This window comes from Episyrphus balteatus, chromosome 1, assembly GCF_945859705.1.
Source record: "Episyrphus balteatus chromosome 1, idEpiBalt1.1, whole genome shotgun sequence".
In the NCBI taxonomy this organism is placed as follows: Eukaryota; Metazoa; Arthropoda; class Insecta; order Diptera; family Syrphidae; genus Episyrphus; species Episyrphus balteatus.
In genome coordinates, this window is record NC_079134.1 from 93,426,167 (window position 1) to 93,452,610 (window position 26,444).

At 30.6% G+C, this 26,444-nt stretch overlaps 1 protein-coding gene across 8 annotated transcripts in view; it reads left to right on the forward strand.

The window, feature by feature from the left end:
- The window catches only part of LOC129921226 (SLIT-ROBO Rho GTPase-activating protein 1-like), a 747,084-nt gene that overhangs the window by 509,739 nt on the left and 210,901 nt on the right, over positions 1–26,444 (forward strand). For all 8 annotated transcript variants that reach the window (XR_008773488.1, XR_008773486.1, XR_008773487.1 and 5 more), the window contains 2 exons: positions 22,187–22,399; positions 22,459–22,570. Coding sequence is in view for 4 of the 8 variants with exons in the window: in XM_056002959.1 (XP_055858934.1) it covers positions 22,187–22,399; positions 22,459–22,570 (325 nt within the window). In the remaining 4 variants the exon portion in view is untranslated. The remainder of the gene's footprint in view (positions 1–22,186; positions 22,400–22,458; positions 22,571–26,444) is intronic.

A 26,444-nucleotide genomic window follows, 5' to 3' on the forward strand; every position in this document is an offset into this window, starting at 1 on the left:
TAAATGTTTTCCCGCGCATTTCACACGCGAGGGTTCTTTTTTACAATAAGTTTGCGTGTGGTTGAATCCTTGACAGCGTTTACACTGAGGGACTTGTTTTGTACGTTTCTTGTTTTGATTTTGTAGATTTCCTCTAGTTTTTCTGTTTTCTCAAACGTGAGTATAAATAGTGGGAGACCACGTCGTACCACAACTGTTTCTTTATCTTTTTGTTGTCTTTCTTTCTTGATTATGTTTTCAGCATCTAAGATCTTGTAATTCTTTTCTTTAAGATCATTAATGATGTCGTTTTTTTGACATGAAGAGTGTAAGCCCCTCACCACGACGCGTAGAGGTCTTTCCGACTTGTTTTCGTATGTGTACCACTTACTTTTTCTTCATTCAGTCTTCGCGAAAGGAGACGATAATTATCGGAGTCTTTTACACAAACTTTCCACTTGTTGTTATTAAGCGAGATAACTTTGAAATTCGTTGGGGGTGGCCTTATTTTAACCGGTTTTTCTTTAACCTCACTAAAAACTATTTAAGTGTTCCTAAAGTATAAATATTCCTTGTGAGATATAAGAAAAAAGTAAAACAAGTCTTATACAGGGGTGAGTTTATTGTCTTTAACGTAGAAAATAAGTTGCAACGATGTTTGGTGGACATTCACCAAATAACAAAGGTAATGCTTCTGCCAAAAGAATGCATAACGAGCTATCACAATCTCCAACTTTATCGAGGACCCAATCTGCAAATCCACCCTAACCGAAAATGATAGGAAATATGCCAGTAAATGATCTTATAGCCCTCATACAATCTTCTGTGGCAACTATTCTCGACGAAAAACTAAAAAACATGGCGACCCAAACCGACATGGAAAGCATCAGTACAGATGTCGGGTTTACTTGAAAAGAAATCCAACGAGTAGAATATAATTTTGCATATTCCCAAACAAAATGGACTTGATGCTGTCCAGCGGGCGAAATCGGTTTGTCTTGAGCTTCTTCGAACAGATAACCCTAGTAAAGTAAAGAGCGTACGGGAACTCTACTCCAGTGGAAACACTGTAAATGTCATCGTTGAAATGAAGGACAAGGAAGATGCAATTTGCGTGCTAAAATCCAAATCAAACGTTCATGGTACGGGAATAACGATGAACAAAGACTACCCTGCGGCGGCAAGAGAAAGAAGGAGAAGAATTGTGAAACTGAAAACACAAATCACTGCAAAAAACAAAGATATAAAAAACGCAAATAAGGGGAGAAACATTAACAATTAATGGGAAAACATTTTATTACGACAAAAACAACAAATTATTATGTGACAGCGAGGATGGATTGACATTTCTTCAACATCTGGTGGGTGACATGTCAGAGGTGACAGCTGATCCTGGTGGAAACACAATGGCAACTGGATGCAGTGGCTCCCAAACTGGGGGGCCCGTTCATAAATCTAACTTTTAATAAAAATGCCGTCTGCCTTAGTAAAAATGTTAAAAATGTAATAACTGCTAAAACGATAAATTTTAAATTTACTATTCTAGCATATAATGTATCAGACCTTGTCAATAAGAACTTATTTATGGATTTTTATACCTTTGTTAATCGTTTTGATATTGTTTTTTTGTTTGAAACTTTTGTAACTGAGAATAATTTTAAGAATTTTGATTTTAAATGGATACCTGCAATAAGGTCAAATGCAAGAGGAAGAGCAAGCGGTGGTTTTTGCCTGGGACTAAAAAAAGACATTAAAGATTTAGTTTGTACATTTGAAAACAAAGAGTATATTACTTATGTGAAAATTAATTTATCGAATGAACAACTATTAATTGTGCCAATATACTTAAATTGCAACAAGTGGGAAGCCGATTTCGGAAATTTATACGAGTTTATGCTCCACAATGATAATCCAAACGTACTTTTGGTAGGCGATTTTAATGCCAGATCAGGAGTTGAGGCGGGAATAGAAAATGAAGCAGCGGGATCTATACGCCAATCTAAGGATAATATCAGAAATGCTAGAGTTAATAAAGTGCTAGACTTATGCAACTCTTTTGGCCTACGAATCCTAAATGGTACGAGTAATTCTGATGAGTATTTAGACTTCACTTTTGTTGGAAAACAAGGAAACTCGGTCATTGATTATAGTCTTGCTGGGGGTGCATGGAACGATTTCGTTAAGGACTTCAAAGTTGACATGGTACCGTACTCGGACCATCTCCCAATGATGGTAAGACTGCGTGGAGAAATTTTGCAACTCAACTTTGTTCCCCATAGAGATGACCTTCCGGTATTATGTAATTTGTGTAATCAGAGAGAACGAGAAAATGTGTTCCACTTTCTAGGAAGGTGTCCAGTGTTGAAGGAAACAAGAAGATTCTTTTTTGGCTGCAATGTGTTAAACGAAGATGAGATGTTATCGTACCTCAATGAAATGGAAGCCCCAAAACTCTTCAATTACTGCAAAATTGCGCTGGCTTATCGTGAAAGGATAACACGGTGTACCACTCAAAATATACGCGGGCGGAGACCTATCAGGTTTTGTAGAGCTAGTCGCACTGATTACGAAACGGTATTTGAAAATCCCCTAACACTCCGAAAATCTGGAGTTACGGGCAAAAAACGATTTTTTGGACCTTCACCCATTGAAAAAATTCTAGCTTCGACAGTTTTTTACCCATTTTCGATTTTTGTACCTTTTCAACAATGTATAAAACATGTAACTCGGTTAAACTACTTAGAATTTATAAGCTGTCAAAGTTCAAAAATTCCATTTTTTCGTCATTTGCCCAACTTCGGCATCAATTTAAAGTATATGTTTTCAAAACAAAATGCTATTTAAAAAATATATTCTAAGACTAGGTATATCTATTTCTCAATCAATCGAGGTATTTTTTATGAAAATCACTTCAAAATTGGCTTAGAAAAAAAAATTTTCGATTTCAACCCAGATACAGAAATTCGAACTTTTAGGTATAGAACAAAAATGTTGTTTCGGCACATAGTAGGATAACTTGGGCGCCAGGATTTGATAACGGGTTTTTGTAGAGGAGGAGAGGTCTATCTCCCCCCGTTTAGGTGGGAGGGGCATTTTTTTTCTAAAAAAAAATTATCAAAATAAAAAAAAAATTATTAAAAAACAACGGCAACACTTACAGTAATAAATGATACCATACCGAAAGAAAAAATTGTACATTTGATTCTTATTTTTAAATCAATATAATATAACCAATAGTTTTTGAAATAATCGACTTCAAAGTTAAAAATAGGCGAAAAAAAATTTTTAAAACTCATTTTATACTATTTTTGTCCAGACTGTGAATTTTAGTAAAAAAAATTACTCACACAGAAAACTGCCTCAATTGATTCCTTAAAGAACAGTGAAAACTATAATGTTTCTATGTCTTCTAGTTTTTGAGAAAATTGAAAAATAAAAACAAATAAAAACAAAAAATATTTTGAAAGAAGAAAAATCTGATAAAATGATTTTTCAATTTTCTCAAAAACTAGAAGCCAATTTTGAAGTGATTTTCATAAAAAATACCTCGATTGATTGAGAAATAGATAAAGTTTTAGAATATATTTTTTAAATAGCATGTTGTTTGGAAAACATATACTTTAAATTGATGCCGAAGTTGGGCAAATGACGAAAAAAATGGAATTTTTGAACTTTGACAGCTTATAAATTCTAAGTGGTTTAACCGAGTTACATGTTTTATACATTGTTGAAAAGGTATATTTATCTTCTATTAGAAACTGTAAAAAAATCGAATGGGTAAAAAATTGTCGAAGCAAGAATTTTTTCAATTTGCCCGTAACTCCAGATTTTGGAAGTGTTAGGGGATTTTCAAATACCGTTTCGTAATCAGTGCGACTAGCTCTACAAAACCTGAAAGGTCTCCGCCCGCGTATATTTTGAAACCTCATTTTTGCAACACCGTGTAATTAATGAAATGTTTTAAGCCACTCAGGTTTTATTATTTATTATTTATTTATTTTATTTTTTTTTCATTACTCTTTATGTGATCAATTTAAATGTAAATTTGCTTTACTTGTAATATTTAATCTGAATCTGTTAAATTTAACTAAAGTTATAAAACTATTTGTCAATCTGGCAGACGGCAATGCAATGCTATATCTGAGTTTGTATATAATTAATTGTTTGAAATGGTGAATAAAAATCAATCTAATCTAAATCTAAATCTTTCATATTTGTATCTTTTGGTGCATTTGCTTCTTCTGTCTCGGAAGAAGAAGCACCCTCTGGTGAGGAGAGAACTTTACGTTTTTTGGAACGTCTTTTTGGTTTTTTAAGCTATTGCATAGATTTTAACGCAGGCCTGGCATGGGGAGCTAACCAAGAAAAAACGTAACGAAAAATTAGTCCATTTATGATGGTATGTGTGTATATGCATATGATACGATTGTACGTAGCTTGCATGGATGTGTGAATGGTTTTGGTTCAGCCAGAGAGGGTTATATAAATTGTGTTAGACAACAAAAAGAGGAGTAAGGAAGACGACCATAAATGCTGTGGCTGCATGATAAATCAGGAGCAAATACGTGTATGGTATGGTGTGTATGTATTTTATTATTTTTTTCTGATTCTTGTTCAACTTCCTTAAGTCAGACAGAGAGGGTTATAAAAATTGTGTTAGACTACAAAGAGAAGAGTAAGGAAGAAGACCATAAATGCTGTGTCTGCAGAATAAATCAGAAGCAAAAAAAATTATCTGTATTTTCTTTTCTTTTCTCTTCCCATTCTTCTGTTTCTTGTTCAACTTCTTGTGATTTGTGAACGAGTAAAGCGTTGCATTGCGCTTGCGATATTAAATCAGAAGAGAAAGAGTATTCTTGTGTTTTCTTATTTTTTTTTTGTCTGGAGAAGTTTATGACATGAGGTTGTGTGTATGCATGTTTTCAAATGTGACCTTGTTGTTGTATATGAATTGATAGGGAGATACAAAAAAAACATAATCATTGGTTTTGTGTAGTGTAGGTACCTAAATAAATTATAATTGCATAAGTCGATAAAAAATGCAATGCAATAGCTTTACCGCGGCAGTCCTCGAGTGACACAAGTCTTTTTTTGGAGTATCTTTCCGTTTCACGTTTTAGCTCTTCTTCGTCTGTTTTATATGGGTTTTCTTGAAAACGGATTCATCAAGTGTTCGAATTGGAATAATTGGCTCTCCCCAGAATCCTTAGAGCCGACCTCCGAAGAGGGTGGATTTTCCAGAAAATCTGAATTGCCACCTGTGGTATTATATCTATCTGTTTTATTCATTCCATATTTTTGTATACGTCATTCTCAGTATACGGAGGGTGGATTTTAACCGTCTCTTACGACAGGCATGCCTACCTCGGGTATATTCTTTCTTTTCCCCTACCCGAAGGGGTAAGTGGAACAAATCTAGAAAACAGTGCACGGGTGCCTGTCTTGTTGATTTGGAAAAAAGCTTTCGACACCGTTTGGTTAGAAGGTCTCTATCTAAAATTAACAAGACTTGGTATAAGTAAACCACTTTTATATATGCTTTATGACATGCTCAATGGTAGAACGTTTGTTGTCAAAAGTGGCAATGTAACTTCTACTGGAGTTTTTAATACTAAAAATGGCGGTGAACTCACCGATTCTCGATTCTCTTTAGTATTTACACCAGCGATCTGATAGGAAGTCTAACTCAGGCGATTGCGTATGCCGACGATCTAATTGCGTACAGAACAGCTCCAAAAGTTGAGGTCATCAGACGATCTAATTGCGTACAGAACAGCTCCAAAAGTTGAGGTCATCAGAATTCTCTTGCAACGTGACTTTGAACAGCTCCAAAAGTTGAGGTCATCAGACAATCTAATTGCGTACAGAACAGCTCCAAAAGTTGAGGTCATCAGAATTCTCTTGCAACATGACTTTGACAAAATTCAGCGATATTGTGATGACTGGAAGTTGAAAATTAACTTTCAGAAACAGAAACAATTCAGATGATACGCGAAGGAACTGGCGGAAGCTGGCGATCGCTAGCCACACGAACATCCACTGCCGAGTAAAAGTGTAGTAAAGTACCTTGGGATCTGGCTAGAACAATATCTATATTTCAATAGACATATGGATGCTGCTCTGGCCAGGGCTAGGGGAGCTTTTGCCCTGACGAAACGGCTGTTTTATAGAGGTCCGTCAAGATAGTACCCACACCCCCAAATTTCCAAATCTGAGTATGCAGTAATTTGTTGCTAATTAGTTGCTTTAATCTCGAATTTGTTGCTCCACTCCTTCCCCCTCAAAATTGATGGAAAGGGTGTGGGTGCTATCTTGACGTCAAGATAGCACCCACACCCATTACAAACCCAACATTTCAAAAAACTGAGTACGCAGTAATTTGTTGCTAATTTGTTGCTAATTAGTTGCTCCAATCTTGAATTTGTTGCTCCATATTAGATTTCTTCAATAAATTCGACTTATTCTTTTTTTCAACTAATAATTATTTAAATTAATTTTTCGCGTGGGTTTTTTTTAATTTTATAAATGCAATTTTGTAGAGTGAACGCTCTTTTATACAAGAAAATGATTAAATCTACGTCTTTTGATGAATCATTAAAAAGTTATAAAATTCCAAACTCAAAAATACAATCTCTCCCATGTAAATCATATGGGAAATAGAAATTTGCGATGCTACAGTACTTAAAATTAATATTAAGGGCTGTAACTTTTACAGTATTTTTTTTTTCGTCATTTCCAACAATATTTTCGGTAATGCTTAGAACAAAAAATTGAATCAGTCTAATGTTCATAACATTTTTTCACGAGATTCACGTGGAAATTTCCAACCCGAAACATTTTTGTTCGCATGGAATTTAAAAAACTATTGTAAGTTTCCCCCGAATGGAATTTACATTTTCGGCAAAACTTGTTCCTTGTGCGTCACTAAAATTTTAGCTAGAAAAGACCTGTCGACTACCTCACTCATTACTTGAAAAAAAAGTTCAAAATACGGTGAGTTTTGTGAAAGTGAACAACTTTCCGCACGGAACTTATGATAGGGTAAAAGTAAAATTGAAAAATTGAATTTTTTCGGAAATCTTGTTCACATGAAACTCAATGATTTATTTTAAAACAAAAAGTGCAGTAGATTTTATTTAAAGGCAATAGATTTGTTTCTTGAAAAAATGCAGTAGTTCTACTGCAATTGCAGCAAAGTCCCATCCCTGGTAGGTAGATGTTTATACGTTGAATCAAATTAATTTTTGAAATTGAGGTAGGTACCTAATGAATGGTAAAACAGGAATGGAAAAGCTGTCTATATAATATAGAGAAATTAAATGGGCAGTAGTAGGTACCTTTGTAAACTTTGTTTTTACTGTTGAGTTTTACTTAACGTCTTCCGTACCTATAGGTAGGTACTTGTTTTAAGGGCTTATGAAAGGGCAAGAATGCTTGACTATTGGAAATGTAGCTTTTTAAAAAGTATTCATTTTTGAAAATATACCTACATAAAGCTATGTATTGCAACTGTTGCAGCCAATTTAAAGGTCAAACCGTGGAGCAACAAATTCTAGATAAGGGGAATAAATTAGCAACAAAATATCTTCAAATTCCTGCTTACCTACTTAAATGTTCAAATTTTCGTTGTGGCGTACCCAGCTTGATGGATGACGTCATCGCAAAATTAGAAAATTTAAAAATAGTTTTTTGCAGAGCAACAAATTCTGTCCACAATTTGGCGTTTTTAGTTTTTTGAAAACGCGTATGGATAAAAAGTCACCAAAATATTGCATCTGTTGCAACAAATTCAAGATTAGGGTAACAAATTAGCAACAAAATAGACCCAAATTCCTGCATACTTAGATTTTGAAATTTGCGTTGTGGTGTGGCGTACCCAGCTTGACGTCAAGCTGGGTATGCCACAGATTTAAGGGGTAAGGGGGGAGCAACAAATTCGGGATTGGGGTAACAAATTAGCAACAAACTAGGAACAAATTACTGCATACTTATTTTTTTGAAATTTTGAGTATAACGATTTTTTGCGTTGTTGGATGACGTCATCGCAAAATTAGTTTTCCTCCTGTAAGATGGGATTGGGTAATGATAGAAAATTTTAAAATAGGTTTTTGCAGAGCAACAAATTCTGTCAAAAATTTGGCGTTTTTAGTTTTTTAAAAAAGCGTATAGATAAAAAGTCTCCAAAATATTGCATCTGTTGCAGTCGATTTGAAGGTCAAATCGTGGAGCAACAAATTCCATATTAGAGCAACTAATTGGCAACAAATTATCACTAAAATCCTGCATACTCAGATTTTGAAAATTTGGGGGTGTGGGTGCTATCTTGACGGATCTGTTTTATAGCAGTCGGCTTGACACTAGGGTTAAGGTGATTTGCTACATGGCCCTCATCCGGCCGATGATTATCTATGGATACTTAAAAATAAGTAAAAAAAATTATCAGAATCCAAGTTTTTTTTTTTTTTTAATATGTCTTGGAAAAAACAAAACCATATAAAATAAATATATTAATTAAATTAGTTTTGTGGTGTGGGTGCTATCTTGACGTCAAGATGGGTGCTAATCTTGACGTCAAGATAGCACCCACACCCTTTCCATCAATTCTGAGGGGGATGGAGTGGAGCAACAAAATTCGAGATTAGAGTAACTAATTAGCAACAAATTACTGCATACTCAGATTTTGAAAATTTGGGGGTGTGGGTGCTATCTTGACGGACCTGTTTTATAGCAGTCGGCTCGACACTAGGGTTAAGGTGATTTGCTACATGGCCCTCATCCGGCCGATGATTGTCTATGGATACTTAAAAATAAGTAAAAAAAAATGATCAGAATCCAGGTTTTTTTAAAAATTATTTCTTGGAAAAAATAAAACCATATGAAATAAATATTTGAATAAAATTAGTTTTAAGGCCGAAAGGCATTAGTATTAAGAAAAATGAAGTATAACTTAGAGTGCCCGTATAGGGCCAGTAAGTTAGTTGTAAGTAATTGATAAGTACGCTAGTTTTTATGAATTTTTGTCTAGCTTTAAGATAGTTTTAAGATGATAAAAAATAAAAATGAATTTAAAATTGAAAAAAATTGACGCTGGCCTAGTAACCCCGCAGTTGTAGGTTCGATCCCCGGTGGCTGCCAGTTTTTTTTCAACTTGCGCATTCAAGATATTAATGCGACTTGTCACCTTAATTTAAGGTGAAAGCCATCTTAGCAAAAAACCATGCAGAAATCCGCTTAAATTAAGGTGCGATCCGCTAAATTCTATGAGGTCTGTCTTCTCCGTGCAGGTTTTTGATGAAAATACTCCAATGTGCAACGTTCCTCTTATTGTTGCCAGATCCTTTCAGAATACAAAAAATTAAATAATATGGAAAAATTACATAATAAAAAAGTCGGATTTTTTTTACACTAAGGTTCATTGAATTAGAGTCATGTAAAACTTTTTAGTACTAAGTTGGGCACAAAAGTAATATTTGCTTTAAAACTGATGCAGCTGAGTTAAAATTTTTGAATAAAATTAAGATTTGAAATCACGGCACATGAAAAACCGTCACAGGGTGACCATTTTTTCGAATATTTTTCAAATGCCCATTACTCACAAAATATATGGCTGCGATTTTTTAATTTATTTTTCTGATAACTGTCACCACCTACCCTATCTACCGTTTTCATTTCGACGTTATTTTTTGGGACACCCTGTATGTTATTTTGGCACGTAGTAAGATAACTTGGGCAATATATTTCAACCAATTGTTTATGAAATAATCGATTTCAAAATTAAAATTAGGCGAAACAAAATTTTTAAAAACTCACTCATTACTATTTTTGTCCACACTGCACAGTGGGTCCCGCCATAGGTCAAAAATAAAAAAAGTAAATGTCAATTTTTTAAAATCCAATGATTAAACAAAGTTCTACAATCTCCCATCGAACCAAAACCAAAAAAAATTTGACGGTTACCCTTTTTTTCATTTCTTAATAGCCATTCAAAGTCGGTATATAAAAAAAGGTACAGTTTTTTAATCGCTGCAGTTATAAGGTGTGAACTTGCGATAGTGATAGCGGGTGTTAAAAATTGTGAACAGTATTAAATTGTTATGGATATTAAACGAGAAGGTTAATACTTTCTAAAAATATAAATTATATTGTTAAATAACATTAAGGCTAATTGTAATGGGGCTCGTTAGCGAAGCAATTTTAACCATTTTTATTTAGCTCAATTTTCATTAAATTAGAGATTTAGTTGGTTTGCCTTCGAGTGCCCGCTACAATTTAAGTTCTCAAATGAAGAATACCGTCCTCCCTTTCGAAATAATAGCGCCGTTTTTTCCACTTTTCGAGTAATACGAGTTTAAATATCAATACACGGAGAAAAAAAAATTACAACGTAAAACTAAAAAAATTCCTTTTTGGCACTATTATTTTTATAAAAGACTGAACTAGAGGGTAAGGGTAAAGTGCTCGACTGACAGGCAGGTCCATTTCCGGCATTAACCATTTTTTTTATATTTTCAAAAAAAAAAAATTTTTTTACCTTTTTTTATTTTTCTTGAAAATAACCAAAATTTTAAAAAACTGAGTTGATGCATTTTTTTGCAATAATAAATCATATAAAATGATAATACAGGTGTTTCATTAAAAAAAATGGTCATTATATTTTTGACCGCACTTTGTATGGGAGGTGACCCACTGTGCACTGTGAATTAGAATAAAAAATTCCTTCTAGGTAGGGTGTCCATTTGGGACCTTACTAAAAAGAGAACATTTTACATTCGAACCTTTAAAAAAAGAGGACTTAGAAGAAAAAAGGGAACAAAAAGAACGTAACATAAGCAGTACAAAGAAGAACGCCTCCATATTCTCAGTTAATGTTAATCCTTTTGAATGGATGCTTAACTTCTTTAGAGAAGTAAACTTTGGAATAACCTCACAAGTCTCTTTTTTTGGAATATTTGGTTTTTAAAAAAACTTAACATAAACCCAAACCTCGCGTCCACGCGATATCTATTCGTGAGTGGAGTCGAGGAGGGTACTAATTAGTATATATTTGCATAAATATATTCTAACTTGAAATTTTAAAATATGTAGATCGAAAACGAAATTTACATAAATGCGATGAACACTTTACCTTTACTGTGAGTGGGCAGAGTTGAAACAAATTTTAGGGTGGGAGTCAGATAATCGTAACAATCTTGAAAAACTATGGACGAAAATGAAAAAGATACTTAAAAGAGGACTTTTGAAAAATAGAGAACAAAAAAAGAATTTTATGAAAAAAGAGAGTGTAAAAAAGATCAGAGTTGAAAAGAGAACATGTTCTCTTTAAAAGAGATGTTCTGGAAACCCTACTTCTATGTTTTGAGAAAATTGAAATATAATTTTCAAATTATTTTTGTTTTTTATTTTTCAATTTACCAATTTTGAAACCAGGTAAAAGTGCAAGTGAACCTTTAAATTATAGGCCAATTGTCTGCTGAGCTCTTTAAGCAAATGCTTTGAGAAAAAAAAATCAAAATTTATCTTATATGTCATATAAATCAAAACAATTTGCTCCCCCAAGAACAATTTGGGTTTAGAGCTTTCCATAGTACCTACAGTTCATCAAGTTCACAGAATTACAAGGTATGTAAAACAATATTTTTATTTAGGAAAAAGTACTGGGATGATATTACTTGATATACAAAAAGCGTTTGACACTGTCTGGCACAATGGCCTCCTGCATAAGCTTCCAACATATAACTTTCCGTTATGCCTGATTAGAATAATAAAATCTTTTCTTCATTCAAGGAAGTTTAAAGTGTCTGTCAATAATTGTTTGTCCAAAATGTTCAATATTGAAGCAGGTTCTTGAACCGATTTTATATACCTATTTTATATACATCTGATTTCCCTAGCTTAAGCTTTTGTGAAAAAGGTATTTTTGCGGATGATACCTGTATTTATACATCAGATTCAATTGGTTCCGTAATAGAAACCAATCTGTAATATGATTTAAATACAACTATAGAAACATATTTCAACGATTGGAAGATCAAATTGAATGCTTATAAGATGCAGGCTGTCTTTTTTACTCGTAAAAGGAAAGCTTGCCTCTTACTAAGCAATACTTTCACAATCGGTGGTTCTCGGGTGATTTGGGAAACTAATGCTAAAAACGTTGGGGTACTTCTTGATAATAAACTAACATTTGGATTGCATATACAACAAATTATAAAAAAGTCAATGTTACCATACAAGTTGTTTACCCCTTCATAAACCGACGGTTAAAACTAATTACTGAAAATAAGCTTCATATTTTCAAATCTATTTTTCAAGCAATAATGTTTTATGGATCCCCAGCCTGGGGTGAATGTGCCAAAACGCATATTAAAAGACTTCAAATAACTCAAAACAAAATTTAAAAATGATATTAAAGCTTCCATGGCATTTTTCTACACAAGAACTACATGACCTAACAAATATTAAATATGTATGTACATTCTAGGATTTTGAAGTTAAACACTAATAGTCGTATTTATTAGATTTTTGTCTACTTATACACAGCATAGCTTTTTTCAATTTGTTGGAAATATGCTTTATTTAATAAAAATAATAATCACATTATTCGTGGTTAAGACAATCTACTCTTTGTATGAGTTTGACAGCTATAAGACAACAATAAACAAGGTTTTTCATCACATTTTGAAAATTTTAACAGTTGTATAAAGTAATACAACGTTTATAAATACAGCGGTAAATATAAAATTTTTGTGAATCTTAAGATAAGCCTTTTGTTTTTTATTTGGTTTCATAGCAAGGATATAATGCACACATATTTATTAAGAATATTGATCGTTCATTATTTCACCAATTTATTTTTATTCCTTTTTTTTGTAATTTATTATTCCTTTTTTTTTTGTTATTTATAGTCCGGTCAAATTAGACATCCGAGGTAACATTAATTCCCAGCAACAGTGGCGTATTAAGGGGGGGGCTCAGGGGGCTCAAGCCCCCCCCAAGCCTCCAAAATCATGTTATTATTTAGCTGAATTCATCATAATCTACATGGTTAACTGAATCTTGAATGATCGAGCCCCCTCCAAATTCTGAAATGGTTGTTTGTGTTTGTTTGCGTAAGTGTCTTAGTTGCCCTTGAGGGTTGAGATCATTTTTTTAAGGATTTTAGTTCAATTCAGAATGCTTCAAATTATTTTTTTGGTATTTTGACGTCGAATTACATTACCGTTAAATTTTGCGAAGCTTCTTATGGAATCAAGCCGTATTTTATTGTCTTGAGTACCTTATATTTACTTTTTTTCAAAAATAATCTTTTTCTCAAAGATATTGGAAAAAAAAATTTTTTTATATCTCAAAATCTTAGTGGTCAACATTAAACATCAATAAGACTTTCAATGAAAATTAGTTTTTGAGACTTTCACGTCCCGCATTCACTTGCCGAAAGTGAAATAAGGTGTTCTGTATTTTCTCACTCATTAAATTTTTTTTTATCGAATTCAATTCAATGAATCTGCAATTTTTTGACAAAATATTATCAAAACTTATATTTTTATTGTTTTGTCGATAAAAGATGAATAAAAATAATCATTTTTATCAAAAAACAAAACCGACTTCCATGGATCAAAACTGGGTTTTATGGTTTTTCTAATAGTTTCTATGGCCGAAACTGAACGAAGTTGAAATAGGACCACATTGCAGCCTCCAGCTTTCCAATACAAAAAGAATTATTAAAATTGATTCACTCAATCCAAAGTTATGAGGTAACAAAAAAAAAAAAACAGACGAATTGAACACCTCCTCCTTTTTGGAAATCGGTAAAAAAAATTGAAAACATTTTCCAGCCCCCTCCAAATTTTTTTCTGCATACGCCACTGCCCAGCAAGTTGAAAATTGGTAGGATTGTTCGAAACACCATCATAAATTAAATCTAAAAAGTCCTCATCGATCCGAGGCCTGGAAAAAAATTTACGGGGGGGCAAAGGTAACAAAAACTGGTTTTTCACGATTATCAGCAAAACGCTTAGTCTTATCAAAAAATTTTCAATCCATGAATTGTAGACCCGATTATTTTATATAAAAAGTGTCATGTCACTTTTTTTCCTAAGACCCACCGTTTCTTAGGTATATAACAATTCAAAAAGTTGAAGTTGAGTTGTAATCATCATAATCAGGCCTATTCTGAAAAAAAAAACTCCTAACTGAAAAGTTCCTGAAATTTCATTATTTTTTTAATTTGAATTTCGTTCTTCTATGGTTAAGAATATGGGAAAGCAAAAAAAAATGGAAATTTTCGCCATTTTTCCGATTGGGGCCCTTCTCCCGAAAACATTTCCCTGGGAATTTTTGTTTAGAATAAGTCTGAATATAAACGGGGTGTGCAATAGAGAATGGACAACCCTAAAACGGCTGATAGCTACACTTATGACTGTTCTAAAAACAGATAGAAAAAAGTTCTATCGCAACTAGTTCATAAAATATTGGCTTTTTTTCGTTCAATGTATTTTAAATTTTATCATTAGTCCGGTCAAATTAGACTAAAATAAGGGGGTGAGGTTACATTAATTCCCAGCAAGCTGAAAATTGGTAGGATTGTTGGAAACACCATCATAAATTAAATCTAAAAAGTCCTCATCGATCCGAGGCGTGGAAAAAAATTTACGGGGGGTCAAAGGTCACAAAAACTGGTTTTTCACGATTTTCAGCAAAACGGTAAGTCTCATCAAAAAATTTTCAATGCAAGAATTGTAGACCAGATTATTATATATAAAAAGTGTCATGACACTTTTTTTCCTAAGACCCACCGTTTCTTAGGTATAACGATTCAAAAAGTTGAAGTTGAGTTGTAATCGTCATAATCTGGCCTATTCTGAAAAAAAAACTCCTAACTGAAAAGTTCCTGAAATTTCATTATTTTTTTAGCTTGAATTTCGTTCTTCAATGGTTAAGAATATGGGAAACCAAAAAAAAAAAAATGGAAATTTTCGCCATTTTTCCGATTGGGGCCCTTCTCCTGAAACCATTTCCCTGGGAATTTTTGTTTAGAATATTTCTGAATATATACAGGGTGTGCAATAGAGAATGGACAACCCTAAAACGGCTGATAGCTACACTTATGAAATAAATCTATAGAAACCTAGGTGGACAACTTTCTTAAAAATATTCTCGTTTAAGGGGAATATTTTCTAGGTTTCTATAGATTTATTTTATACCACAGGTGTTTAAAGTTTTTCATAAAATACTTTTTTTACATTTTGCATCAAAAAAACAGATTTCAAAATTTTTTTTACGAAAATGTGCAATAGCTTTGCAGTTTTTAAAGCATTTATGTACCCATACAATTATTGTAGAAAATTATAAAAAAAAGAAATAAATAAAATTCATTCATTCGTGGTTGTAGTGAACGAAAACACAAGATGATAAAATTTAAAATACACTGAACGAAAAAAAGCCAATATTTTATGAACTGGTTGCGATAGAACTTTTTTCTGTCTGTTTTTAGAACAGTCATAAGTGTAGCTATCAGCCGTTTTAGGGTTGTCCATTCTCTATTGCACACCCTGTATATATTCAGAAATATTCTAAACAAAAATTCCCAGGGAAATGGTTTCAGGAGAAGGGCCCCAATCGGAAAAATGGCGAAAATTTCCATTTTTTTTTTTTGGTTTCCCATATTCTTAACCATTGAAGAACGAAATTCAAGCTAAAAAAATAATGAAATTTCAGGAACTTTTCAGTTAGGAGTTTTTTTTCAGAATAGGCCAGATTATGACGATTACAACTCAACTTCAACTTTTTGAATCGTTATACCTAAGAAACGGTGGGTCTTAGGAAAAAAAGTGTCATGACACTTTTTATATATAATAATCTGGTCTACAATTCTTGCATTGAAAATTTTTTGATGAGACTTACCGTTTTGCTGAAAATCGTGAAAAACCAGTTTTTGTGACCTTTGACCCCCCGTAAATTTTTTTCCACACCTCGGATCAATGAGGACTTTTTAGATTTAATTTATGATGGTGTTTCCAACAATCCTACCAATTTTCAGCTTGCTGGGAATTAATGTAACCTCGGATGTCTAAATTGACCGGACTACATCTCATATGTTTTCGTTCACTACAACACCGAATGAATGAATTTTATTTATTTCTTTTTTTTATCATTTTCTACAAATTTTTGTCGAATTTTTTTCAGGGAAACCCCATAAAATGTTCCGCCTTTGCAGATTTTTAGGTAGCCAAAATTTCAGCTCGATTGGATAAGTCTAAATGGTGCCGACACTCGCTCAAAGTATCAAATATCTCTGTTTTTCGAAGAAAATTAGCTGTAGCTCCCAAACAGATGGGGTTATTTTCACTTTTTATATATTAAATTAAAGCTAGTGTTGTTACACATAATTCCTAAATTTGTTTAGTTTTACTAAAAAAAAAAGATATTGTCATCAATTTAAATTTTCAGTACTTACCTCAAAAAGAGCTGAGGTGCAAACTCGATTTAAAATGAAATTTTTTTTTAACTGTTAAAAAAAAACGAAACATTTAACAGATTTCTAAAAAACAAAATATTTAACATCGTGTTACATTTGTCATACATAATAAATGAAGTAAATACTAAAAAATGTAATCAAGAGATTTAATTAAAGTAGTTTTATATGCATCAGAATACATCACACTGTAGCTATCAGCTGTTTTAGGGTTGTCATTCTCTATCGGACACCCTGAATTGTATTCGGATCTGTTCTAAACAAAAATTCCCAGGGAAATGTTTTCGGGAGAAGGGCCCCAATCGGAAAAATGGCGAAAATTTCCATTTTTTTTTGCTTTCCCATATTCTTAACCATAGAAGAATGAATTTAAAGCTAAAAAAAAAATGAAATTTCAGGAACTTTTCAGTTGGGAGTTTTTTTTCAGATTAAGCCTGATTATGACGATTACAACTCAACTTCAACTTTTTGAATCGTTATACCTAAGAAACGGTGGGTCTTATGAAAAAAAGTGACACGACACTTTTATAAATAAATAAATTTATGTATTTATTTATTTATTTATTTACTTATTTATTTATTTATTTATTTATTTATTTATTTATTTATTTATTTATTTATTTATTTATTTATTTATTTATTTATTTATTTATTTATTTATTTATTTATTTATTTATTTATTTATTTATTTATTTATTTATTTATTTATTTATTTATTTATTTATTTATTTATTTATTTATTTATTTATTTATTTATTTATTTATTTATTTATTTATTTATTTATTTATTTATTTATTTATTTATTTATTTATTTATTTATTTATTTATTTATTTATTTATTTATTTATTTATTTATTTATTTATTTATTTATTTATTTATTTATTTATTTATTTATTTATTTATTTATTTATTTATTTATTTATTTATTTATTTATTTATTTATTTATTTATTTATTTATTTATTTATTTATTTATTTATTTATTTATTTATTTATTTATTTATTTATTTATTTATTTATTTATTTATTTATTTATTTATTTATTTATTTATTTATTTATTTATTTATTTATTTATTTATTTATTTATTTATTTATTTATTTATTTATTTATTTATTTATTTATTTATTTATTTATTTATTTATTTATTTATTTATTTATTTATTTATTTATTTATTTATTTATTTATTTATTTATTTATTTATTTATTTATTTATTTATTTATTTATTTATTTATTTATTTATTTATTTATTTATTTATTTATTTATTTATTTATTTATTTATTTATTTATTTATTTATTTATTTATTTATTTATTTATTTATTTATTTATTTATTTATTTATTTATTTATTTATTTATTTATTTATTTATTTATTTATTTATTTATTTATTTATTTATTTATTTATTTATTTATTTATTTATTTATTTATTTATTTATTTATTTATTTATTTATTTATTTATTTATTTATTTATTTATTTATTTATTTATTTATTTATTTATTTATTTATTTATTTATTTATTTATTTATTTATTTATTTATTTATTTATTTATTTATTTATTTATTTATTTATTTATTTATTTATTTATTTATTTATTTATTTATTTATTTATTTATTTATTTATTTATTTATTTATTTATTTATTTATTTATTTATTTATTTATTTATTTATTTATTTATTTATTTATTTATTTATTTATTTATTTATTTATTTATTTATTTATTTATAAGAGAATTAAGACTGATTTATAATATACATACATAATATTAAAAACATTCGATCTGTGATTTTTTGTGATTTTTTTTTTAGATATAATATTAAAATATTCTTAATATATTACAATGAAGAATATAATTTGTTTCTCTTGTGTCCGAAGTGATTCATGTCTTGTTTGCTTTGTTACTAATAAGTTGATTTCTCTGCAATGTCTCTAGTTGGGGCCCTGGCGTGTCGGAGGCCCCGGGGCACTGCCCCGATTGCCCCAATGGTGTGTACGCCCCTGCCTCGAAGCCATAGAAACATATAGTTTTCATTGTTCAATAAGGAATCAATTGAGGCAGTTTTCTGTATGAGTCAATTTTTTATTAAAATTCACAGTCTGGACAGAAATTATAATCAATGAGTTTTTTTTTCTAATTTTCGTCATTTTTTAACTTTGAAATCGATTATTTCAAAAACTATTGGTTAAAATATATTAATTTTAAAATTATAATTAAATATACAATTCTGCCTTTCAGAAATGGTATCACTTATAAGTATAACTTTAAGTGTTGCCGTTGTTTTTTACTAATCTTTTTTATTTTAATTATTTTTTTTTACAAAAAGATTGTGTTGAACTGTTCTACAAAAAACCGTTATCAAATCTTGGCGTCCAAGTTATCCTACAACGTGCCAAACGTGAAATCGTAACATTTTTTTCTAACCCAATTTTGAACTGATTTTCATAAAAAATACCTCGTTTCATTTGGAGATAAATATTATTTAAGAATATATTTTTAAAACAGCATGTTGTTTTGAAAACATATACTTTAAATTAATGTAGAAGTTGGGAAAATGACGAAAAAAATGGAATTTTTATCTTCTATCAGAAACTGTAAAAAAAATCATAAATGGGTACAAATTTGACGAACCTAGGTTTTTTTCAATGGGTGAAGGTCAAAAAATCGTTTTTTTTCCTAACTCCAGATTTTTGGGGTGTTAGGAACTTTTTTAATACCGTTTCATAACACTGTGCAAGTCGAAATCTTTGACAAGTGCACTGTTGACTGTTTCCCCCTATTTCGGACCTGAGAAAATGATTGGCATCATTAGTTTTTCGATTTATCGGTACGACTTCGAACAAAATTTTTTTCGGAAGTTTTTTCAATAATTTTAAGCATTTTGCACGATTGAAATCTTAAACGATTTAATCTTATACTTCAATCCCATAAAATTTTTTTCTATAAATAATCTAAATAATCCTTATAGCTACTTCATTTTATTTATGAAATTAAAAAAAAAGTTTTGAAAAAAAATTTATTTTTAGTTTAAAAAAAACAAAACGGCAACACCGGCAATTTTTTACACAAAGATTTTAAAATATTTTTCGTTGCCGACGTTTAAGAACAGAAATTATCAAAATTGGATCTGTAATTTGCTTTAGTTACTCCACTAAAACATAACGATATCAATGCAAAAAAATCCAAAAATTAGTAAGAAAAGTTTAAATTTTTATATGTATACCAACATAAGCGACATGATATAAAGGTATTTTTTAACACTTATTCCAACAAAACTCACAAACAAGTCAACCTTACCATCCCTGAAAAGTAATGCACCTTATTCATGTTGATCTGACACAAATATCTGAAGTGTAGTTTTTCAATTTTTTTAAATCTGCACCTTATCTTCAAACCAAGAAAATTAGGACTTGCGGACATGAGATTTTTTTAGATTTTTGAGGGTAGTTAAAGAATATCCAAACAAAGATTAAAATGAAAAAATTAGCCTATTAGCACTTATTGCTAAGATGAACAAGAATCTTTTTTAGTGCATATCCTAAAATTTGCCCCTCCATCAAAAAATACCATTATTTCTTAGGTATATATATTTTTTATAATGGATTGTTTTGATTTTTAATAATGATGGATTCTAAAATCTTCAAGCAAAATTTGGTTCATCTACCATAACTTTTAAGGGTTTTTCGGCAGTAAGTTTGCAACTGTTATAATAATATGTGTTGACAGATGAAAAACAGGTATAACTTTTTCCAGAGACGTCAGATTGTCTTGATTTTAGATTTTTTGGAATCAGCATTAAAAAATACCTTGAAATCATGTATCATATGCGTATATAATACCATAGCCTATTTTTGCTAATTTTGAAAATCTCCATTTCGCGATTTGACCTTGAAATCGCGACAAGCGGACATGAGATTTTTCTAGACTTTTGAGAAAAATTTTGTTTGAAGTCGTACCGATAAATCGAAAAACTAATGATGCCAATCGATTTCTCAGGTCCCAAATAGGGGGGAACAGTCAACAGCGCACTTGTCCCAAAAATTTTGTTGCAAAAACTTGGACAGTGTAAACGGTGCGACTAGCTCTACAAAACGTGATAGGTCTCCGCCCGCGCATATTTTGAAACCTTCTTTTTGTAACACAGTGTATAGTTCAGTCAATGGGGAAAAATCTGAAAAAAAGTTGTGACATCAGCTTAGTTTGAATGCAGTATTGAAGAGGGGTTTCTTGAGTACAAGTCTCAGTTTGCGTATTGTTTTGTCTTATGGGGAGTCCGCCATTTGGAAAAACGCATTAGTCTCAATATCTCGAGAACGACTGGTCGGACAAAAAACTTGCAAGGACTTTTTAGATTGGAAATATAATTGTCTTTCTTTCTTTGGTACATAATTTTTCTCTAGGAGTTATAATTTCAGAATTACAGTACGGCAAATTGTTCGTTTTTTTAATATTTTAAATACTTAAAAAAACCCTTAGAGTTGAATGTTAAATTACTAAAAATGAGATACTTTGCGATTATGAAAGTATAACTTCTAGACAAATATGATTTTGGAGAGAAAGAAAGAAAGTTATATTCCCAATCTAAAAAGTCCTTTCAAGTTTTCTGTCCGACCAGTCGTTATCGAGATATTGAGACTAATGCGTTTTTCAAAATGGCGGACGCCCCACATGGCCAAACAATACACAAACTGAGATTTATACTCAGAATAAACCCCACTTCAATACTGCATTCACACTTAGCTGACGTCACAACTTTTTTCGGATCCCATGCATTTGACACCTCATTGACTGAAATAGTAATATACCAACAAAAAAGCCTTCACAAAATTCGTAACATTTGAATTCGTAACATCGTTACATTCGTATCATAGTCGCTTTTAACATTTGTTTGCGTGTCATAGGCGCTTTCCCGCTAGTTATTTATATATTTTTTTTGCAAAACGAAAACAAATTAGATTTATTTGATTTGTTTTTGCTTTGCGAAAAAAATTAAATACCAAAAAACTTTGCTATTAATATATGTACATTAGGGCGTTCGTTATTTTTGATTCATGTTCCTAAGTGGAAAAACTGTTTCTAAATAATAAAAAAAAAATCCTCTAATTTTTTCAGATTTTTATTTTGACACAAGATGGCGCCCCAAGAGGGTTAAAGTTTTTTAACATTTGAAATAGGTATGGTATAGGTATTTTTTTAGATATAGACTGCAATCAAAATTTTTTGATGAGGTCCTTGTCTACGTTAAACAACGTTTTCAAAAAGGTATAGATCATTTTTCTAGGGCCAGGGGTTTAGTCAGGGCATGCATGGCTTTGTTGGATTTTATTTTATTTTTCATGCTACTAATATGCTTGTTTAAATAAAACATAAAACATACAAAAAAGCCATGCATGCCCTGACTAAACCCCTGGTCCTAGAAAAATGATCTATACTTTTTTGAAAACGTTGTTTAACGTAGACAAGGACCTCATCAAAAAATTTTGTTTGCAGTCTATATCTAAAAAAATACCTATACCATACCTATTGCAAATGTTAAAAAACTTTAACCCTCTTGGGGCGCCATCTAGTGTCAAAATAAAAATCTGAAAAAATTAGAGGATTTTTTTTTTTTATTATTTAGAAACAGTTTTTCCACTAAGGAACTTGATTCTCGAAAAAAAAAACCCAAATAACGAACGCCCTAATGTACATAATGTATGTAGACTATTAATATGCATGTTGCTTAAAGGCTTACGCAGTCAAGGTATTTTTCGTGTATCTGGTTCACAAATTGAGATAATGAATTTTCGAGAAAGTTTTGAAAATGGGGAAGATCCATTAGCCGAAGCTACAGAAACTGCAGACATGAATTCAGTTGCCGGTGTTTTAAAGTTGTATTTAAGAGAACTTCAAGAGCCTCTTTTCCCAAGCAAATACTTTAATTTTTTTATATATGTAAACCGTAAGTTTGTTATAATAAGTTTGGCATAATTTGTTATAATTTCAAATCATAATTTTCAGAAATGCAAATGGATTCAGAATATGAAGCTATTGGACAAATAAGAAACTTTTTTAATACTATTTCAAAACCCGTTGTTGTAGTAATTCGCTTCTTATTTTCATTTCTAAGTCAGTAAGTACATTACAAAAATAAATGAAAAAATATATCAGTATAAAATGTTCCTCTCGATAAAAGAAACCAAAAAGAACCATTTAATGGATTTTCTCAACCGAACGGAGACCTTGTTACATTTGGTTTATTAGTTTTGTTATGAATTTTAAAATATACACATTATGGTGCAGGATCAGCCGCAATTTCAGATTTTCCCATTGCTTGCATTGGTCCACGCTTGTATAGGAAAAATAAAATTTTCAAATAAACGTTGGGCCACCCCCTTGTTTGGTTCCACATCCTATTGATATTATACTGTTGAGTTTTCAGCCTCCTATCTTATATCAAAGATTATAGAATACAAAGATGTCGCATCCCATACAAATTATCGGAACCCCAAATTTTTCGGGTGGTACGTGATATGGCGTACCACAACATGTTGCTAGTAGGAAAATGTTGCGAGAGCGATGGAATTCCTTAAAAAAATTGGAATCTCTTAAAAAAAATTAATGTGGCCTTCTCTCTTTTTCTTTTTTGTTCTCGTGTCCTTGTGTGTTGTGTTATGAAGCGCACTATCGTTGCGACAAGGGTGATGGTATTTGTTTTCTTTTTTATTTTCTACTATTGAAGTATCGTGCTGTAAGGATATTCTTTATTTTATATATATTTTTTTGATATTTTGTTTCCTTGCGTTGCTGATTATTTTAAGTAGCTAAGAATTTTTTAAGCCGAGGGTGGTTTTTTGTTTTTATTTTTGTTTTCTTTTTTTGTATGATCGTGCACACACATTATTATATGGATGTTTTTTTGTTTCGTTTGCGACGGCAAAATAATGTATTAAAAGTTGATTTTATTTTTGGTTGAAATTTATTTTCATGGTTTGTTGTGAGTTTGCTTCAAGTTTTTTTTCTTTGGTAGGGCAGGTAAAGTATTGAAAGAGTTATTTAGTGTGGCTAATAAGGGAAGGTAAGGTATTGAAGGATTTATTTTGCGTGGATGGTGAGGGCAGGTAAATTATAATTATTTATTATAAAAAAAGGATATAGGAAATATAAATTTTTTTTTTAAATTTTTATTTGCTTTTTGGAAATTTTACAATTTGGTGATTATTTTAAAAATTAATAACTCTGGTTCTATTTGCGCTAGAAACTTTATAGGTTAAAAAAAATTAAATCTTCAATTAAAAAAAATGAAAAGTGATATTATTCGATTTAACAATATGTATGTATAAATCTTTGAATCAATATTTAAAGATTGCCCCACACTTATATCATATTTGTATCGCATTGTGCGTCTTTAAAAATTGTTGGCTTTAAAAAGTTGTAACTTATTTTATCGGCGTCATACACTTACATATGATTGAGGCATATAATTAAAGCTCAAATAATAATTTTTTTAGTATAGGTTGTTATATAAAAAAAATTAACAAGAGGTTGATGTTTTTTTTTTTAAATAAAAACTGGTAGCATTAAAAGATTCCACCTCTTTTTGTTGATATCGTACGGAAGCAGTTAATATTCTTAGCTGAAATAATGGTATAAAATTTGTAGTAGATTGTTATGTGATTTTAATAATCATTTTTATACATTTTTTTAACGAACAGACTTATATTTAGTTTAATTCTTGAGAAAAAATAGTACACTTTGGGATGCTACATTTTTTTTGTAAAATTTTCATAAAAAAATATTTGACAAAATTATAAAGAAAAGTTTTCTGGGCGTTTCAACCGTTTTGTATTTTTCAATTTTTAATTTGATATGACAGAAAATTGAAATTTACTGATAAGATATATAATAGCATAATGGATTTTTGAACAAATTGTTAGTTGTTTTCATTGCCAGAATTCAGAGGTTAAGGTAAAAATATGGAGTTTAACACCACCAAGTAATATCTTTTTACCGACTTCCAAAAAGGAGGAGGTATTCAATTCGACTGTATTTTTTTGTTGTTACCTCATAACTTTGGACTGAGTGAACCAATTTTGATAATTCTTTTTGTATTGGAAAGCTGGTGGCTGCCATGTGGTCGTTCAGTTCTGGCCATAGGAAGTATTAGAAAAACCATAAAACCCAGTTTTAGCCATGGAAGTCGGTTTTGTTTTTTGATAAAAATGATTATTGTTCATGCCTTCTAAAAGCATGATTTATATTTATTTCGAAAGATGGAATTATTACACTAGTTTACAAAATAATAAACAAAATTTGACACCAAATACCGTTGTACTTTTTGTATAGATTTTAGCCGAGAAAACTTGAAAATCTAATTTAAAAAAATGTTTATGGATAGTTTATCAAAATATAATTTTTCAAAGTTTTTTGTCGTTATTTTTCCCAGCATACTTAGTATTCGGGCTATATCTTCAGAAATAAACGATCAATTAGAACAGAAGAACCGGCACCTGAAAGCTGAGGAAATAAGCAAAAACAGTTTAACTTTTTTGGGTAACTTCAGATGTTTAAGTGCAATGTATCAAAACATTTTTAAAAAATCGATTTTTTAAAGGTAATTTTTGACAAAAAACCTCTAAGTTTAAGGTCAAGCACAACTTTGTTGAAACAGACGGCCAAACAGTCTAAGAAATAGACTCTCAGTCATAAATACGAACAGATAGACAGAAGGACAGACAGAAAGATACACAGAGGGACCGAAAGGCAGACAGAAAGACAGGCAGATGGACAGACACATAGCGAAACGAAAAGACACATAGACACACGGATAGACAGACAGCCAAACGGACAGACAGACAGATGTACAGACGAACGAACATACGGAGAAGTGAATGGTTTTGGTTTAGACAGAGAGGGTTATATAAATTGTGTTAGACAACAAAGAGAGGAGTAAGGAAGAAGACTACAAATGCTGTGTCTGCAGAATAAATCAGAAGAAAAAAAAATTATTTCACTAGTTGTCAATGTTGTCCTCTTTCGCACTTAAGAGTTAGTTGCTAGTTGATTTTATTTTTGCCGTTTATGTCCGTTTTTTCTTTCAAAAGTTGGCTTTTATGTGTATTGCTACACACACAAATTTTAATCAAAATCATTAGAGCCGTTTTTGAAAAAAATTAATTTTTCTATTTCCGTTATATGACAGGTACCGTTAGTTTTGGTCATAAAACAAATTTCAATTTCCCCTCTAGGGAATCACCAAAAAATACTAATTACCAAGTTTGAAGAAAATCACTTCACTCGTTTAGGCTGTAGCTCGAGGTATATACAGACAGACAGAATTGCCGGACCCATTTTTTTGGCATTATCCATCATCGTTATGTCATGTAAAATTGTTATTTCGAGTTCCATTTTTTTTCCGAATCCTAAACTTGTCCTTCGTACCTATATCGCAAGTAAAAAAATCTGTACGAATCATTTGTCCCTGTCTAATGTTAAATCTTCATCCCGAATTTTATCTGTGTAGAATGTTTTTCAAATGGGTTTCGGTTATATTTTACCTGTTGAAGTCTAAAAACAAGCACCCTTATTTTTAATCGGCAAGAACTTTTCTTAGAGCAATCTTATTTACTTTATTCTTATGTCATTAGATTCAACATCAAAAAATACCTTAAAAACATGAGTCATATGATGACATTCGACAAACAATTTTTTTCAGTATATTTTTGACCTTCACCCCCTCCATTTTGTCCGCTCAAAAACACCCTTCCACCCAACTTTTTACTATAGACTTATTTTTGTCCTTGGTTTTTATCAAAAAAGCAAACCTTTTGCCAAGTTTCATGAGTGTAACAATTTTTTTTAATGCCTATTTTACATATTTATCAATAAAATAAAAACAAAAAAATTGAAAAATTTTGTTTTTTAAACAGTTCCAATGATTTAGCAATTTTACCTTTTGAAATAAAATATTTGGTAATAAAATCCTCAATCAAGAAGAATATAGCTTT